Genomic DNA, 17,992 nt, shown 5'->3' on the forward strand with positions numbered 1-17,992 from the left:
TTACCTAGGAGAGGATTGATTACATCGTTCTCACGGTGACTTTAAACAACAATTTTGACACTCTTTTTCCATTTCAGGAGGAATGGAGTAAGGGACTTCTACTAAATAAGTTCGACACAACAGTCTACGCAGATGATTAAAAAATGGACTGGATGGAGTTGGAGCTGGTATACATTCTTATATACTTAAAATTGAAAAATCCAGGCGGATAGAGCAAGCTTGTACGCTACTAATCGCAGACTTCTCTTTTAAGAGCAATATGGATACTCTCCCCAACAGTCAACCTGCAATCCAAGTACTGGATTCGGCTACAACAACCCTTAAACTAGTGGAACAAAGCAGAAATCGTCTTATCACCTTGAGCGTTAACCATAACGTTTCCTTAATCTGGGTTCCGGGACACCGGAACATTGGAAGACTCGACAACTGGGAGATTCGGCTTGAAGAACATTCTTGCTGAATCAGTATTCACATCCCTAGGTACAACCAATAACGCAATTTCCTTAAAATATCTACAAATCACGGAATGCAGGGGAGAGATCAGACGACATGCAAAATTAGCAGAACGTTATGGCCTACCTACAACCACAAAGAAACGTCAACATTGGCAAATATGAAACCAAGGGATACCTGCAGACTCACGGCAGTGCTAATTGGTTTCTAGTCCATAGAAGATCAAGCAACCTAAATTGGTATTCTTTATAATATTTACTGGCATAGTTGGGATCAGCCAGGGTAAAAGCTAAATAGCTTCCATTTCCTCTGTGAAAGCGATGATTTTAGCCCTCGGCAAACCGCTGTTTGAAAATCCAGAGGAACTGGCTGGTATAGACGGAAACAACCTTATAAGGTTTTTCAGTCGTAGAGACTGGATATAGTCGTGAAGGTCTTATATAACCCGTAAAACTTGTTGCCAGAGAGGATGTGGCAACAAAGTAGTTCGAAAGCGCTAATTGGATTCCTGGTGGATCACCACTGCAACCAACCAACCCACCCAGAACCATGAAACCCGGTAGTTAGTTAGTTTTACTGCACCAAAACACAATTTGTGTGGATGTGATGCATTTTAAAATTTCTCTAAGGAGTTCACAAAGGTTGCATAATAAATAAAGGCATCCCCAAATCTCTTTAGTATAAGTAGATTTCTCTACAGGGTAAGTACTTCAAGGTAAGCAGTTACATATACGCCCAGGGCAGACTAAATAAATTGGCTCCACAAATAACCAAAATGAGTCTCCCTAACCGTACGTGTACGCTTGTTTACAGCTCTGTTTAGTCAGTGCATTGACTCGCTTGCTACTGATTTAAATGCATATATGCATGCACGCAACGGTACAAATGCGCTGTCATTGCATCCTGGCGCTCGAGCGTCTGCTTTGTTTTTGACCCTCTTCAATAAATGTATTCCTACTTTAGTTTTTATTTAAAAATTGTTTTTTGTTTCGCAATACGCCGCAAAAAGTGCACCAAGTATGCAGAAAAACACAACGAAAATGAAGAGAAAAAAATAAAAAATCAAACCTAAAAACACAAAAAACGAAAAAAACAGAGCCAAATATGTACTGCATATATTTAGGAGTGCCAGCAGAATTATTGCATACTCATGGGCAAATCGCAAGCTGCTTAGCACGACAGTTCCCTGCAATGCAATTGTATGTATATATGCAAGTGTATGTGTGTGTGTTTGGGTGGCAATCTTTGACCACAAGTTCACTCGTTTGGCTGTTTGCTTGCTTGTTTAGTGCCTGTTTATATATTTATACGGAACTGTTAGTGCATCTGCACAGGTATGTGTGCATGTATGTGTGGGATTGTGTTTGTGAACGCTTTGCATGCATTAAATATCAGCTAGTTTTCCATGCTGGTTTGCTTGGCTAACATACGAAATGCCAAAGCTTATGAATAAGACTGCCAACTAAGCCAAAAATAACAACAAAGCTGCTGACAGCACTAGCAGGCAAACACAAATACCATTCACCTGCATGTACTTACACATATACATGCAAACATATGCACACATATGTACATATGACTGATAAGTATTTGTAGTGCTTGTCACGCTTCTGTTGGCATTGTTTGTTGATTTTTCAGTTAGTCATTGCTTGAAGCTTAAACTAATTCATATGTAGATATGGGTTTGAAATATATTTGTACCTGTGATGTATGTAAGTATATATGCATATATATACATTAGGGTGCCACATCAAAGAAAGCTTGACCAGTTGCCATTGGAACTGCAAAATTTATTACATTTCAAAGCCTTCACCAAAATATTTCGAAAAAATTTTAAGCTTACATGAAAGCTATATCAATTTGAAAATACCCTAAAAATCGAGTTTTTGGAAAATGAATTTATTTAAAAAAATTGTTTTCTAAAAATTCATCTTATAATGCACTTTAGCCTAAAAAATGTAAGTACATATATTTCAAATTATTTTCAGGGGTATCAAAATAAAGAGATTTTTGAAGTTACCTTGAATTTGGTCGAGCTCATGCCCTAAATATTTTTCCTTAAGTTTTTGGTGGAACTCTTAAGAGGGAACACCACTGTGGGGAGTCAAAAAATAGTCGATTTTTAGGAATTTTTGCTTGTAAGTAGGAATGATTATTCGAGGATTGGACTAAAGGCAATTTATTATATATGTATTAAAATATGTTGAGGTAAATTTTTATTAAAAAATATTCAAAATTGACAAATTTATGTAAATAAACGCAACGAATTAAAAAAAAAATGACATCATCTGGTGGCAGCTATACAGCAATGAATAATCATCTGAAATCAAAAAACCAAAAATTGTTGTACGTAGCCGTGTTTTGTGTTTTTTTTTTTTTTTTTGACAAAATGGTGGTGATTTGAATTTCGATGTGTATTTTTCACCATTTTTTTTTATTTTCAACGTGCCCAAAAAAATAATTATTTTCAAAAATTTGAAAATCGGCAACGTACAACGATAGCCAATGCGATAACAAAAATTTGAAAAAAAGAAAATTAAAATGGGTTCATTAGTCTTCGAGAAATCGTTGCCATCAAAAAAAGGCGTTTCGAGAAAAACGCGTTTGAAATAAAGCATCGTATCGTAAGCCCTACGGGAGCCTCACTTAAGTGCACATAGAATCGGGAATAAAGCGAATTTCGCTTAAAAATTTTTACCACGTTTTCTTGAGTAGTTATACTAACAATTTATGCAAAAAAATCAATTTTATTGAATTTTCACAGTGGCGTTCCCCCTTAAAATATAGCACATTTTGCAGTGCCGATTTGTTTTTTTTTTTTGCACGCTGAACACAAAATATCTTCTCGGTCCAAGTCTCGGTCATTTACGACTCTACAGATACTCAATTATTACCTTGTATTAATGCACCCTAATGTACACCTACAGACATATAAGTAAAATATTTGCATTCGGTTTTTGCATGCAAACAATTTTATTTGTTGGTCAGCTACGAAAGTTCTTAAATTTATACTGGAAAAACAGTACACAAAAGTACCTTTCTATATTTACAGGCATAACATTATGTGCTTGAACTTTTTTAATATTCATATATATAAATGTATATATATATATACAATAAATGTATTTTTTTTTGTTTGATATTTGAACTTTTTTGTTTTAATTTTTTTTTTGTATGTTTTCTTTTTTTTGAATATTTTATAATAATATAATATAATTTTTTTCATAAGCTTCTGCCACTTTCCAGTATGAAAATAAGAAAATACGTCTTTCTCTTTTGATTTCCATTTAAAACATTTAGCATAGCCTTTCAGAAATGTTTCCTTCACTTCTTATGCCTGCAGACATCACTTCAAATATCCTCCTTCTCTCTGCGCTAAGTTCAATCCTTTCAAACAACGCATTATTCACTGCTCCGAGGAACTTTTTGCGCCCCTTCGAAACAAATTGCCAGCCATTTATTTAGTTATTTTCTGCAGTTTGTAAAACAGTGCGCCTAGAAGTATGCAATAAATATACATAACTCAAATGCACCGAGTACCTGAATATATACCCTGCAGGAAAAATTATAAAAACGTATTCTATGTATATAATTCAGCATTTTCCAATTTCTCACCAGTTTTCCGATTTTATTACGAGTAGGGAGATCTATAATAAATTTGTGCCATACACGACACTAGACTACTACGAGTCTTATACAGTGGCCTCATGAATCACTTGTGGAAGGTTTGAGTCAAAACGTAGATGTGATATAGATTATTTCAGACCGACTAAAAAAATTATTTGCTTTAAATTTGAATTTTAATAAAATATTCATGCTATCTGTCTGGTTTGGCGGTTGTTAAGGCCGATGATGTCAATATCATCGGCATACGCCAACAATTGTACGCTCTTAAAAAATATTCTGCCTGAGCGATTAAGTTCTGCGGCTCGTACGATGCTCTCCAACATCAGATTAAAGAAGTCACACGACAGCAAGTCACCCTGTCAGAAGCCTCGTTTGGTATCAAACGGCTCGGAGAGGCCCTTCCTAATTCTGACGGCGCTGCTGGTGTTGAGCAACGTCATCTTGCATAGCCGTATTAGTTTTGTGGGGATACCAAATTCAGCCATTGCGGCATACAAGTAACTCCTTTTCCATAGTGTGAAATCGATGAAAAGATGGTGTGTGCCAATTCTCTTTTCAAGGGTCAAGATTTGGCGTATTGTGTATACTTTCAAGGACTAAAGCCACACTGATAAGGTCCAATCAGTTGGTTGACGGTGGGCTTCAGCCTTTCACACAATACGCTCGCTAGAACCTTATAGGCGATATTTAGAAGACTAATCCCGCGGTAACTGGCACAGATTGCAGGAGCACCCTTCTTATGGACATTCCAGGTGCATGCTCTCAAATCGTAGTCCTTAGTTCGTTTGCAGATGCCTTCATCAGTGTAGGAACTTCTCATCCGAGACTTTGTGTATGTCTTCGTTGGGAAGACTTTCAAGTGGTGAGTCCCAAACCCAGCGCACAACCAGCTATCCTGGATTGCTTCGCCTTCTCACGTTAGTTCACTCCCGAACGGGTGTTCCGAAGCTACGCAGAGGATACTTGGGCTAATCTCGGGACTTGTGAGCTGGTTGGACCATATGCAGAAGAATCGTCCTGGCCATTCCCAAGTGAATGGCGGGCAGTAACTTTCCCCACTTGCGTGGACTTCTCTATAAGGAACCATCCTCCATCCTAGCTGTATTAAAGCTGTCTAAAACTCCTTATATTTGGTTCCAATTTCTTTATTTATTACTTAACTACCTTATTTAATTATTCATATTTTATATATGTGGCAACGCTTTCTAAAAATTATCCTAATTAAATTATCCTTAAACACCTTTTGCATGACACCTTTATTGTAATATTCGAACAAACTTAGAGATTTAACTAATTTTACTTCTTTAAATAGGTTGCAGCTCCACTCAGAAATATATCTGTATAAAATCTGACTAAACCTCCTTCATTTGATACCAGTTTATTAGTTTATTATTTATTCACCTTATTTTGTGAAATTTCAGTTTTGAGATACGTGGCAAGGCTTTTTAAAAGTATTCCTAAATTAAAGTATTCTTAAACACCTTTTTTCGGATACTCTTATTGTAGTATTTCAATAAATTTATAGTTTTAATACGTTTTAATTCTTTAACTTTTCAATACGATTTAATTCTTTTAATTCTTTAAATAGGTGGCAACTAATCCAGAAATATATTTGCATAAAATCCATCTCAAACTCTTTCATTTGCTACCAATTTTCCAATATCTTATTTAACTACTTTATTTTATTAAGTTTAATTTTTTAAATATATGGCAACGCCTTTAAGAATATTCCAAAAATAAAGTATTTTTAAACTCCTTTTTTGGATACTTTAATGTAATATTCCAACTAATTTACAGATTTATTTAATTTCAGTTCTTTAAATAAGTGGCAACTCCATTAAAATATATATCCTTGCTAAAGGTTACTCAATCTTCCTTCTTTTGATAGCAATATTATAAGATCTTTTTTACCTTGCGGTGTGTGCTTTTTAGCTCTACTTGAACTCGATTGTCCCAAATATTTCTAAAGCAGTGCCAAAACTCCAAATCAATCGAGCAACTTCGCTTGCCTTAGTTATACACAAAGTAGAAGTGACAGTTTTTCGAGTTCTCGAAGGATCGAAAACTAAAACCCTTTAACTTTTACTTAGATATACATTTTTCGATGCTTCGCAACTAGACTCCAACTTTCACATTTTGAACTAGTTCCAAAGTGTCACCAGCTCCTGTTATATGAAGAAAAGGAATCCAAAAATGCATGATTTCCAATTCACTACAACCGCATCAGTTTAGTACGAGTGAATTTTCCTACAGGGTGTCCGGGTGTGTAATAATACACACGCATACACGTTTAACTACTGACTGTAAGCTCACCTTGCACTTTGCTGCATTTCAATGCTCCGATAAATGGTTTCTCATTTATTTGCATAGAGACAAAGTAGCTGTAGTCCTTCTGCAAAGGCTTTGCTGTCGCTGCCTAGCCGGCTTTGAGGCTTTAAATGTCTAATGCGAATATATTGCACTGCAATAAGTTAAAGGTATGCAGTGCTTTTGGGCGGGCGAGTAAAAGTTTAGTGATGTTTCAATTTTATGCACAACGAACAATCTTTTGCAATTAGCTGCCTTCTCTGGCGCGCATTTAAGTGTCTGCACTGCTGTCGTAAATTTGTCATAGTTTTAATGTTTAATAAATTAATTCCGTTTTAGGCATTTGGTTCAATGTAAGGCAACTTTATTGATTGAGCAGTTAGGCTTTGCGAGGCCATTTTTAATTTCATGGGCTGTAAGTTGCTGTGGCAGTTTGTTATCAAATTATTTTCAAATAAGCAAAAAATTGCATTTACTTATATTGAGGTCATGTTGACCGGCGTTCGGGCTACCAGAATAATAAATAATTCTTGTTTTAAGAAATTATGCACAAATTTTATTTAAAATATTCTTTCGCATAAATTATTCAGCCATAGAATATCAGTATACAAAATAAATATTTGCGAAATTGTGTCCGAACGGCATGCAAATGGCAAAATGTTAGAAGACTTGTCACAGAAACTTGCATAGGAATATATGTAATATTGTAAATCCTTTTTTGTAAATACCTCATTTAAGGCAAAAACCACCTACTATTAAGTGATACTCCCAAGTGAAGGTTGGGCACTGGTGGATGAGCACTGCCTTACACCATCTCTCATGATGAAAGTAGGACTCATGTAAAGTGAAGCATACTTATCGTGCAACAAAGGCAAAGGGGCTCACTCCCAATCTTCTTTTAAGCAGCACTGGGACGAGGATGTGCGAGACAGCTCCCCAGGCTGAACAAGCCACAAATCTTATTAATACAGTCTGTTACATAAGAGCGTGGTCACAGTTAAATAATAACAACAATTGATCTTTCGAGAATTCGCAAATTTATTGGTAATTTGGTCGCAAATTTGGCAAATTTATTTATTCCACCGGAGAAGACCTCCAAATTTTCCGAATTTGTTGAGAAAATTTATCCAAATTACATGGCTTGCGTCAGAATTGCCCAGAGAGAGGATTCATCAGAAAAAATAACGTTGCTCCAATCGCGGTCCAAGTTTTCCTTCGCCCATTCCAATCGTTTTTCAACGTGTTTTGCACTCAACATTGGTTTTTCCAAAGTGCTGCGATATTTCAATTTATTGGCAAGCAAGTGCCTGCGAATCGTTCCGTAAGATATGTCAACACCTTTTGCTTTCAATTTCACAGCAACTCCACGTAAAGTCAAAGTTGGATCTTTCGAGAACAATGTGAGAATCGTTTTTTCGTCTTTTTTAGATACTTTGCTTGCACTTCCGCGATCAGGAAAATCATCAACGTTACCGGCCTTTTTATAGCGATTTATCCACTTGGTAATGAACAGCTTCGACTTTCCCATATACTTTGCAGCAGCAGTTTGCGTTAATTTGGGTCCTTTTTCATGCAAACAAAGAAAAATTGCCTCAAAGCGTGAGGCGTAAACAGTACTCATTTGGAAAAACCACTCAATTGAGGACTAAATTTGACAGACAGCTCATCTGACAGACAGACAAAAAGCATGAAGGACTGAGGTGCCCTCTTTGCCATAGAAAAAGAAACAGGACGCTTTGATTGTAACAGACTGTAGTGGGCGTTTTAAGCGAAGACTCTCTGATAAGAATCGTTGTGATAAGGCGCAATATAAGTTCTGAGGTTTTAAATACACGTGAAGACTTCCCAAGCTTGAATATTAGTCGCCAGATATCAATGGGCAACGCTGCTTATTATACTACCCTTTATTATTCCGCAACTGCTTCCGAATGGGTTGGTGCGTGACTATAATTTCGGAAGTGCACAGATTCGAATTTTCATACGACAGGCAATGACCAACATCTGATTATATTTCTGCCATGAAAAAGTTTCTCATAAAAAACCATTTGCCTTTCGGAGTCAGCTTAAAATTGTAGGTCCCTTCATTTGTGGAACAACCTGCAGATGCATACCAAAAATTGGCACAAAGGTTTGACTAACCACCTGAAGAGGGATTAATGCGTAAATTTTATGTACAATATTTGACCTTTGACTGCACGTTTTTGTTTAATTAGCTTAGAGTTCTTGGCTCGTTGGCAATAAGTATCATCAGTCCATCCGTCGGTTGTCGTATTTCTTCTGGATCCAAAACTATGATATTCCGTCCACAGACACCATTTACTGAATATTATTATCACTCGTTAAATGAAAAATAAACCGAAATTAATTTCCCTTACCATTAATGATCACCTTGCCGCACTAATAATATCAGTTACATTCAAAATACAGCTGGTAGTGAGCTCAAAGTGCAGGTTCAATCAATTTAATCTCAGCCAAGAGCAAATAAACAAATCTCCTTTCACCAACCAGCCAACCAGTCAACCAACCAACAAACGAACCTGTCATCAAATTAAATGTGAACGAGGCACAGTCGACAACAGTTGCAAGAGAATACCATATAATTTTCCACCCAACCAATTATACCCATAATTACATGTAATATTGCACACAGACGCAGAGAAGCAACCCAGCCGCTAACCGGAAGTTGACTTGCCTCTGTTTATTAAACAAATACTCAAACGGCATGTGTCTGTGTGTGTGGTTTCATAAACGAGTCGGTACGTATGTTAACTAACTGTGCTTGTGTACTAAATGGACACTTTGTGGTTAATGTGTCCCTTGGTGACTTGATGGTCGTAGTGACTGCCGCAACAACTGTAATTGTGACTACTTGTTGTTGTTCCGAGTCGCCGCTTTACGGTAGGGTTACTTAACTTGGTTGTTACTGCTCTTTCCGAGAAAAATTGTAGAGTCAAAGTGTTAAACTCAATGCGAGTGCATCAAGTTTAAGTGTCACTTTATTATACTCGGTTCAATTATGCTTGGCTTGATGCTTAGAGGGTGGCATAGTTGCCACACTTGAACGATAATTGTCACGAGAGTAATTATTGAAGTAGATGCAAAGAAAAATTTGCAAGAGTTGATGATTGAAATTAGTGAAGAAGGGTGAGAAGTAATAAACCGATATTTATTTGATCTATTTTTAATTGCAGTTACGAATCCGATGCTGACTGTCGGCATAAAGGCACTCTACATTTGTAGAATAGCATCAACACCCATGGCAAAAAATCAGCCGCATCATTGATATCAGAACTTGCTAATCGAAATACTTTTAAATTTTGAATTCCTTTTTACATATATTTCAAGGTCTCTGTTCCTGTTCTCTTTGTGCGAGATCTGCCATCAATCGCGGCGATACGGGGATATGTTTGTACTGATGGCGGACGCCAAGCTCAGCCTCTGAAATAGTCACAAACTAAATACAATATTATATAGTTAGATCAAATATAAAGAGTATATTCTTGGAAGTAGTTCATTCATTGCTTGTGGAAGTCTGGTGGTGATGGTGGAGGTGTAGTCTGAGTACCTTGTTAACCCACGCTACTCATCGAAGTTAGTCGGTAAATGTAAGACAAAACTGAACAGTGTTGCAAAACACAACAAAGTTTGTCTTATTTGGGTGCTTGGACATTGTGGTATTACAGGGAACGAGTTAGCTGATAAATTGACAAATGAAGGCTCTGCAAGTATGCCACTAGGCCCTGAACCCTTTCTGGGTGTCAATTCCTCATCGATTCAACTATGAATTGAGGACTTCATAAGCTACCCACAGAGGTCGTTGGTCTAAGTTGAACTTGTGCAGAGTAGTCAAGTGCTTTGTGAAAGAAACAAACAGGAAAACAGTGACCTTTCTCATAAAACTCAGCAGAAAGGATCTGAGAGTACTGCTGGGTGTAATCACAGGGCACAACGTCTGTGGACAGCATATGACTACCATGGGGGTCGCAGACAGCCCGATATGCCTATCCTGCCTTGAGAATGACGACACTGCAGAGTATTTTCTCTGTAGCTGTTCTGCATTTTCTAGAATCAGACTTAGGATATTGGGTTGCGATATACTGAGTATTGATAAAGTTCATACTCTTCCTCTTCCGGATCTCTTAAAATTCATCAATGAATCCAAGAGATTTGTGGAAGAGTGATCTCAAACTAATTTATCCGTCTTACCATCCACTTTTTATCTTTCCCATCTCTATTCTTTCTACCGAAATCTATCCGGGAGTAGTACAAGTCAGTAGACTGAGACTTGTCCAATCCTCCACAAATCTAATCTAATCTAATCTACCACAACCCGAACCCAATTAGCGCAAAAGATGCCATTTTGGCACACCACTTGTAAAATCATTGCTTTTTATTAGCCAAACCATCTTGACTATGAATTTGACTATGAATCTGCCTATGTCGCTCATTTTTTTCTGAAATTTATTTCAAGTTAACCATCGAGAATTTCCCCAGCACTCAATGACGTAGAGCACCCAGACTTGGGCACTCACACAGATAGTGCAATACTGTTTCCTTACATTCTTGTTAATTCCAGTTTCTACTTCTATCAGTTTACTGCCACCCCATCGTCCTGACATAATCTCCCAAAGGCCAGCGGCTGGTTATTGTTAGCATGATCCTGAATTGAAATTGAGCCACGTTTGTTAAGTTAGGGTATCCGTGTTAGTCCATCTGTCAACGGCCTGCTTCTGAAATAGAGAGAAGGTCTTCTCTTTGCCAATGCTTTGGGGACAGCCTATTAGGTCTATTGTGGTGTCCACGACAAACCTTCCGCGTAGCATCACCTCAACGGACAAAAGTAGGTTTTAGGATAAAATGTGTCAATTTATCAAAATGGTATCACATGCATCTTATGAGTCCTAGGCTACACTAGGATCGTCTGGGTAAGACAATGCTACTGATCGACGCTTCTTCTCAACTAATGAAAATTATGTACCCATAGGCCATTTTGTGCTTGGACGCGAATTCTGCAGTATTCTCGTAGACCCTTTCTTCGCACTCTGGTCTGCTTTGTGGAAGAATATTAAGCCCACGAAGTCATTCCAAATAGGCATTGCCCTGTTGAAAAGATTGTAGGAAAATTACTTACCTCAGAGCTTTTATCAAAACCTGGCTGACTACTAAGAAGGTCCAATAAAGAAAAGAGTGTGATCCAAATGACATTACCATATTTCTCATTATGTTGGGAACATAATGCTTAAATGTTTACTGACTTCAGTACTATTGAAGTGGCATTGAAGCCTGTAAGCTTCTTTCTAGCAAGAAAATCCCAATTCAAGCCTAGCTTCGCGGAGAATACTCTCTTTTCTCTAGAAAATTCTCGTTTCCTTCCTGAGCGGATTATATATATAAGTTGGCACCAGCTTCAATAATCCACCCTGCTTTTGTTTGAAGTTATGTCTTTTGAATTTATGCTTTTGTCCGTCTTCGGCAACATGTTTTACGATACAAGTCCATAGGAGCACTTGCTTCTATGGGCAAAGTGTTCGTTATATGAAAATCCTGCTTTAATAGTTTAAAGTCACGGAGTGTAATGAAAATATCCCGCAAGTGTAAGTGGTGGAATCTCTGCATCAAAAAATCAGATTTCTGGATGAAAACCGTAAGCAAACCCAGTACTTTACGATGAAGGAAAGGATTTGTGCGAAGGTTTTGGATGGGTTGCGGTCTTATAAAAAGTCAGGCACTAAACGATACAGATAAATCAGTACATACAGATAAACTAGAAATCAATAATAGCCATGGCCGATCGCGAAGAAGACATCAGCTTTGACGTCAAATACTCTGATTTATGTACGTTTTTTCATCATCTGAGAAGTTGTTATTATTATTTGACTGAATTTGGATGTTATGTCAACAATACTGTCACAGTTTTTAATAACCTCATATGATGTAGATTGGTTGGTTTCTGTTAGAATTTTCGATATGTACCTCAACGGTTAAAACCTAAAATAGTTCGCTCATAAATAATCCAACTACAAATTTGCGCTCACTGACACGAAAGCTACAGATGAAGCTTAAAGTCTTAATATTAATATTGGCTTGGTAACTTTTGGTTTCATTTGAGCTTAAATGGGTATCATCAGCTTATGTCTTTATACTGCCTGCCAAAAATCATAGTATTATATTAAGATAGCGGAGGAGTTTATGTTGGATTCCTAACCCCAGCACTACGGTAGCAGCTTCTAACTCACTTCCTTCAGTCAAAACACGAGGGTCAGTATTATGTATGCCAACCGCAAGAGCCCATGGTTTATCGGCAAGCAATCAATTACCTTCATCGAGACAAAATTAAAACCCTCAGATACTTTCATTCTATGCATATCGCTGTAGGGGATCAACCAACACTAATTGCAAACGAAGAACTTAAACTATCTCTAGAGACGCCCGTAAAAATAATACAACTACGTTTAGTAATTTCAACAGATTAAACAAACATTTATTTAGGATAGAAGCCGACAAGTTAAACGTGAGACTCAAAATTGACCGAAAATTCCAGAAGCAAATCCTTGAATCACAGTTTCAAGTAATTTGCCTAAAACGTCATCACGAAAAAATTAGATAACCCAGCGCCCTCAGTGCAGTAGCGCTCAACATTTCATAAGCTCTTACGAATAATGCACAATTAAACTCAAGTGTACGTACTTTTGCCCAGACCAGTTTTTTACGTCGTATAGGAAAATTCTGACAACCCATGCCGACAATTTGCCACAAATTCTAAGTAATTGCTACACTAAGCCTTCAGTTTCTTTTTGCTCCTAATTGCTCTTCCGCAAATTGCTGTGACGAAGCGGTAGACTAATACCTAAGTATAGATATGCATGTGCCTTTTAAGGTATGGATATATGTATGTGTATGTGTGTGCATAAATCAACAGTCTGCAAAAGTGAACATCATTTGACTCCACTTAAGTGTATACTTAACAAATGTAAATTACATGCATACGCTCGTGCTCATACATATTTATAGCCAAACACATACATACACACAGGGAAGTGACTAAATAGTCAGTTTGTATAAAGATTCGAAGGCAACTAGTGGCCCATCAGCAATTAAAGCAAATTTCCAACGCATCCCATGGCGCGACACCCTGCCCGTCGCACGACTTTGGTTTTGGGCTGCCTCGCCTCGCCTTATCTTGTCCTGCTTATAAGCTTCCATTGCTCTTTTAGCGTTATTTTGCTGTGCGCTTCCCGTCTGTGGCACCTTTTCCTGCAACTTGTGCTCGCACATGACTCTTCCTTCCTTTTTGTGGTATATGTACTCGCTTTTTGTTTTTGTTAGTTAAATTTTTTTGTTTGTTTGTTATTTTTCCTTGCCTTTGCCCATCTGCTGCTGCTGTGGTTCATTATTACAGGAGGCTAATTAATTTCATTAGTTGGCAGAAAACAAGGTGGAGACAGCCACAGTCATAGCCCCAACTACATACTGCCAACAATAATGACAACATCATATGACCACAGCGGCGACGACGGCGATGATGGTGGCGGTGGTAGTGGCGGCAATGATGATGTTAATGACGCACTTGCCGAACGTAGACTCATGAATATATTTGTGTTTGTGCATTTGTACATTTGTACATTACATAGCATACCTTCTGGCGCGCCGGCACATTCAAGCTCACACAGCCCAGCAGTCAAACCAGTCGCACGGAAGTCATCAGCGCACACACATATTACAAATGTGCCAGGAGTAAGCCATGAAGGCTGCACGTCTGAGGGTATGTGTGTGTGAGTGCGCATGTAATTCTAACTGTTAGTAAAATTGGAATAAATGTATTCATGTGTATGCTATTTGTGTCTGATACCTCGTGTATTAGTATTCGCATGTTTGTTTATTTGCATTGACGTGCATATTTAATTGCCGGTTGTCTTGAAACAATTCCAACAACAAATGTGCAGGGAGGCGGTTTCACTCTCGTTTTATTACTTAATATATGCAGAATAGATTCATGTAAATTAATTTGCATTAAAGCGAAAACAAGGAGAAAACGCATGACTAAATGCGAAGAACAAATGCCTGGCCACAGATGCGGAAATCTTGACTTACAGCATTTGAAACAGCACTGGAGCTAAAGAATTTTAAATTGATTTCGGACTCCAATGGGTGGGGCGGAGGTTGCCTTCATTTTAAAATTTTTATAAAACATAAAGTTCAGTGCTTTGCAGCGATTTTTGATTTGGTTGGAAAAGTAAGAATTTCAAATTAATATTCAATTATAAAGGGTAAGCCTTCGTCTTACTTCTTTTTAAAATTGCTATCAAATATAACTTTCGGTGTTTTTTAGGGATCTATGATTTATTTGAAAGAGTAAGAAAATTCAAAATACTTTTAATTATAAAGAGTGAGAGACCATCGACTGAGATCTCTTTAAAATTGTGATAATACATAATGTCCCGTGGTTTTCAGTGATTTTTAATTTTTTCGAAAGAGTAAGAACTTCAAAATAATTTTTTATTATAAAGGGTGGGCCAACGGGTTACCTTTATAAAGAATGCAATACCTTTAAAATTTTTTCTGGATTTTTAATTTATTCGAAAGAGAAAAAGTTTCAAAATAATTATCAAATACAAAGGCTGAGTCGTCGGCTATTATTCTCAATAATAAAGAGTGAGTCATGAGCGGGGTTATTTTTTTCAGTGATTTATAAAGGGTGGGCCATCGGTTAGCTTTTCTTAAAAATGTAATACCCTTCAATGCTATTCAATCATTTTTAAATGATAAAATTTCCAAATAATTTTCAATTATAAAGGGTGAGCCATCAGCTGGATCCTTTTTAAAATTTCTATAAAACATAACATTCAATGCTTTTCAATGATTTTTACTTATTTGAAAGAGTAAAAATTTCAAAACAATTATAAAGGATGGACAATTGGTTGACTTTTTTAAATAAAGGAATGCTCTTGAATGATATTCAATGATTTTTATTTTTTGGGAAACAGTAAAAATTTCAAAATAGTTTGGCTTTTCTAAATAAAGCAATAACTGTCAATGCTATTTAATGATTTTTGATTTCTTCGAAAGAGTAAAAATTTAAAAATAATTAGTAATTATAAAGGGTGAGCCTTTTAAAAAATGCTAAAGCGTTAAATGCATAACGGCGAATGCTTTATATTGAATTTTGCTTTATTTGAAATTGTCAAAATTTCCAAATTATTATCAATTATAAGGGTGGGCCATTGACTGGCTTCTTTTTATGATTTAATAATATATTTGTTTCTTATAAGTTTCAATAATTATTTGTTAAAAGGAAGTGCCTTCTACTATCAAAATCGCATGAATATGAGTTTTTTTTTAATTAAAAAAGAACAAGTTTTTATTCCAAACCTTTTAGCCCGAATTTTAAGAAAAATGTGGGGTATAAAGTTTTGTAGTATATTCAATTCTGGTTTAAGATTTTGCCCATAGCATTGATTTTTGACAATTTTTCTTGCTAACGGTGTGGGATTTTTTTCATATAAAAATATAACGGGGATTCATTATATGAAGAAAAACACAAGCAAAATTTTTAAATTACTGCGTAGTTGCCCTTTGTTATGACAAAATTCAATGGCCTAAATATAAAACTGCATGCTCAAGATTTATCTAAAAACTATGATTAAAAAGTTGTGAAAATTTATCGAACTTTTTTTTTTATTTTGGCCAAGGATTGAAACCTTGATTTAAATGATTTTTGTAGGAGAATAAACTATGTTTTAATAAAATAATTGCTAAAATAAAGTAAAATATAAATGAGTTGTCAAAATGTGCCAATAAGCCCTCGGTTTCATAAAAAGTTTCCTGAAGTAAAGTAGGAATCAAATAAATTATCAAAATTATTGGCACAACCCTGGTGTCTTAGTTATTTGGCGGCTTATATATTCAAATCTGATACCAAAATAACTAAGCCAACTATCACTTATTTGTGTGTAATTACCACAACAAGCATCATACCAATTTTTATATTTTTTATAGCCAAAGTTACCAAAAATTTTCCCAAGTTGCACAAGTTTTTATTGATTCACACATAAGATTAACATAAAAATACTTTACTGACAAAAAATGTATCATAGAAGAAAAAGGGCATCTTTGTAAAATAAATGCAAGCCATTAGATTCCTGTGATGAGTCATATAATACTAGTGCCGGATGATAATGACTATGGAAATAAAAAAATGTACCCTTCCTCACTACACTCCTCTTTAAAAGTGCCATCTGACTTACATTTGTACGCAGACATATTTTCACTTAATATTTTTTACCACCAAAGAAAATTTGCTTTATCTTGTTTACTATAATTAATGACTTACCTTATATGAACCCAAATTCTTAACGGAGCATGCCAATTTGACATTCCGGCCCGCTGGCACTGTGATATTATCAATAACATCCGTAAATTCCGGATCTTCGGAGTCAACTACAAGAAAAAGAAAAAAGGAAGAACACAGAAATGAAGCAGCATTAAATAAAGTCAGTGGAAATGTTAATAAATTACGAAAGTATGTATGCGCATATGCCATGTTAATTTGTATAATTTTCTGCGATAACCACAATTGCTCGAAGCCACTGATAGACGCACTGCAAAGCAATAAAAGACTGAGCTGAGCATTACGACAATAACTCCCCATTTCTCTTTGCGGTGAGCAGCAGCAGCTAAAGGGCAAATGGAATAGCCATCATTTGGTTAATTTCCTAATATTAACTTAAAATCATAGTTAATTCTTACTTTTGTTATGTAACAGCTTTAGGCTTCTAACCAATCTAGATAATACCTTCATGTGCGCTGAGATTAATTGTAACTCGGGATTTAAGTTGGTATTTTATACTGAAGGAAAAAGGAAGTTTTATTATACTCAGTAACAGTTATTGCTGCGCTTATTACACTCCATTTATTTGCAACATTTTTTCAATTTCATAGATTAGATAAAACTTGACAATTGTATTACACCGTGCGACAAAATCAACTCTTTTTGTTATCTAGTAAAATTTTTCTACGCCCGCAGATTATAAATTTTGTATACAAATATAACTGCGTACTTATTTTTTTTTTTCTCAACAATTTTGTTCTTCAAAGGAATTTAAAGTTTTAAATGGGGAAACACAAACGTAGGCACCCACTGCGTATACTTTACTTTGGAGGAGGAAAGCTCATTTTTTTTTTTTTTTTTTTTTCGTAAACCAATCAGAAGCACGAATTTGAAGTGTATATTACATCCTATATTAATAAATATATTATTACTTATTACCGTTAAAACTTTTTTTTTTAATAATTCACTAGAAAATTTTAAGGATATTTCAGGATACATTTTCAAGGCTCATTATTATACTATTTGTCGTGCCGATAAGTAAACATATAATACATTTTTTTAAAAGCTAGCTCCATCCTCTTTCCTTTGATATCCATATAATTATAATTTTTTTTCGGTGGTCGAGGTAGGGTTCAAAATACCTTCGCACTTACAGCGACGGTCGTCTACCGCGTTGGGTGATAAAACTGAACAACTAAACACTAAAACATTTCCTCCTCCTCTTCTGTAGAAATATCATTGTTATTATTATTATTAGGTAGGTAGAAGAAGCAGTCG

General features: G+C 36.0%; 1 protein-coding gene across 1 annotated transcript in view; it reads right to left on the reverse strand.

Moving 5' to 3' along the window:
* The window catches only part of LOC129247314 (lachesin), a 151,694-nt gene extending 134,767 nt beyond the window's left edge, over positions 1-16,927 (reverse strand). Inside the window, exons 1-2 of the mRNA XM_054886400.1 lie at positions 16,903-16,927; positions 16,718-16,824 (exon numbers count right to left, since the gene is read on the reverse strand). Coding sequence (XP_054742375.1) covers positions 16,718-16,824; positions 16,903-16,927 — 132 coding nt within the window. The remainder of the gene's footprint in view (positions 1-16,717; positions 16,825-16,902) is intronic.
* Positions 16,928-17,992: the final 1,065 nt, after the last annotated feature.

The sequence above is a fragment of the Anastrepha obliqua genome, chromosome 5, assembly GCF_027943255.1.
Source record: "Anastrepha obliqua isolate idAnaObli1 chromosome 5, idAnaObli1_1.0, whole genome shotgun sequence".
In the NCBI taxonomy this organism is placed as follows: Eukaryota; Metazoa; Arthropoda; class Insecta; order Diptera; family Tephritidae; genus Anastrepha; species Anastrepha obliqua.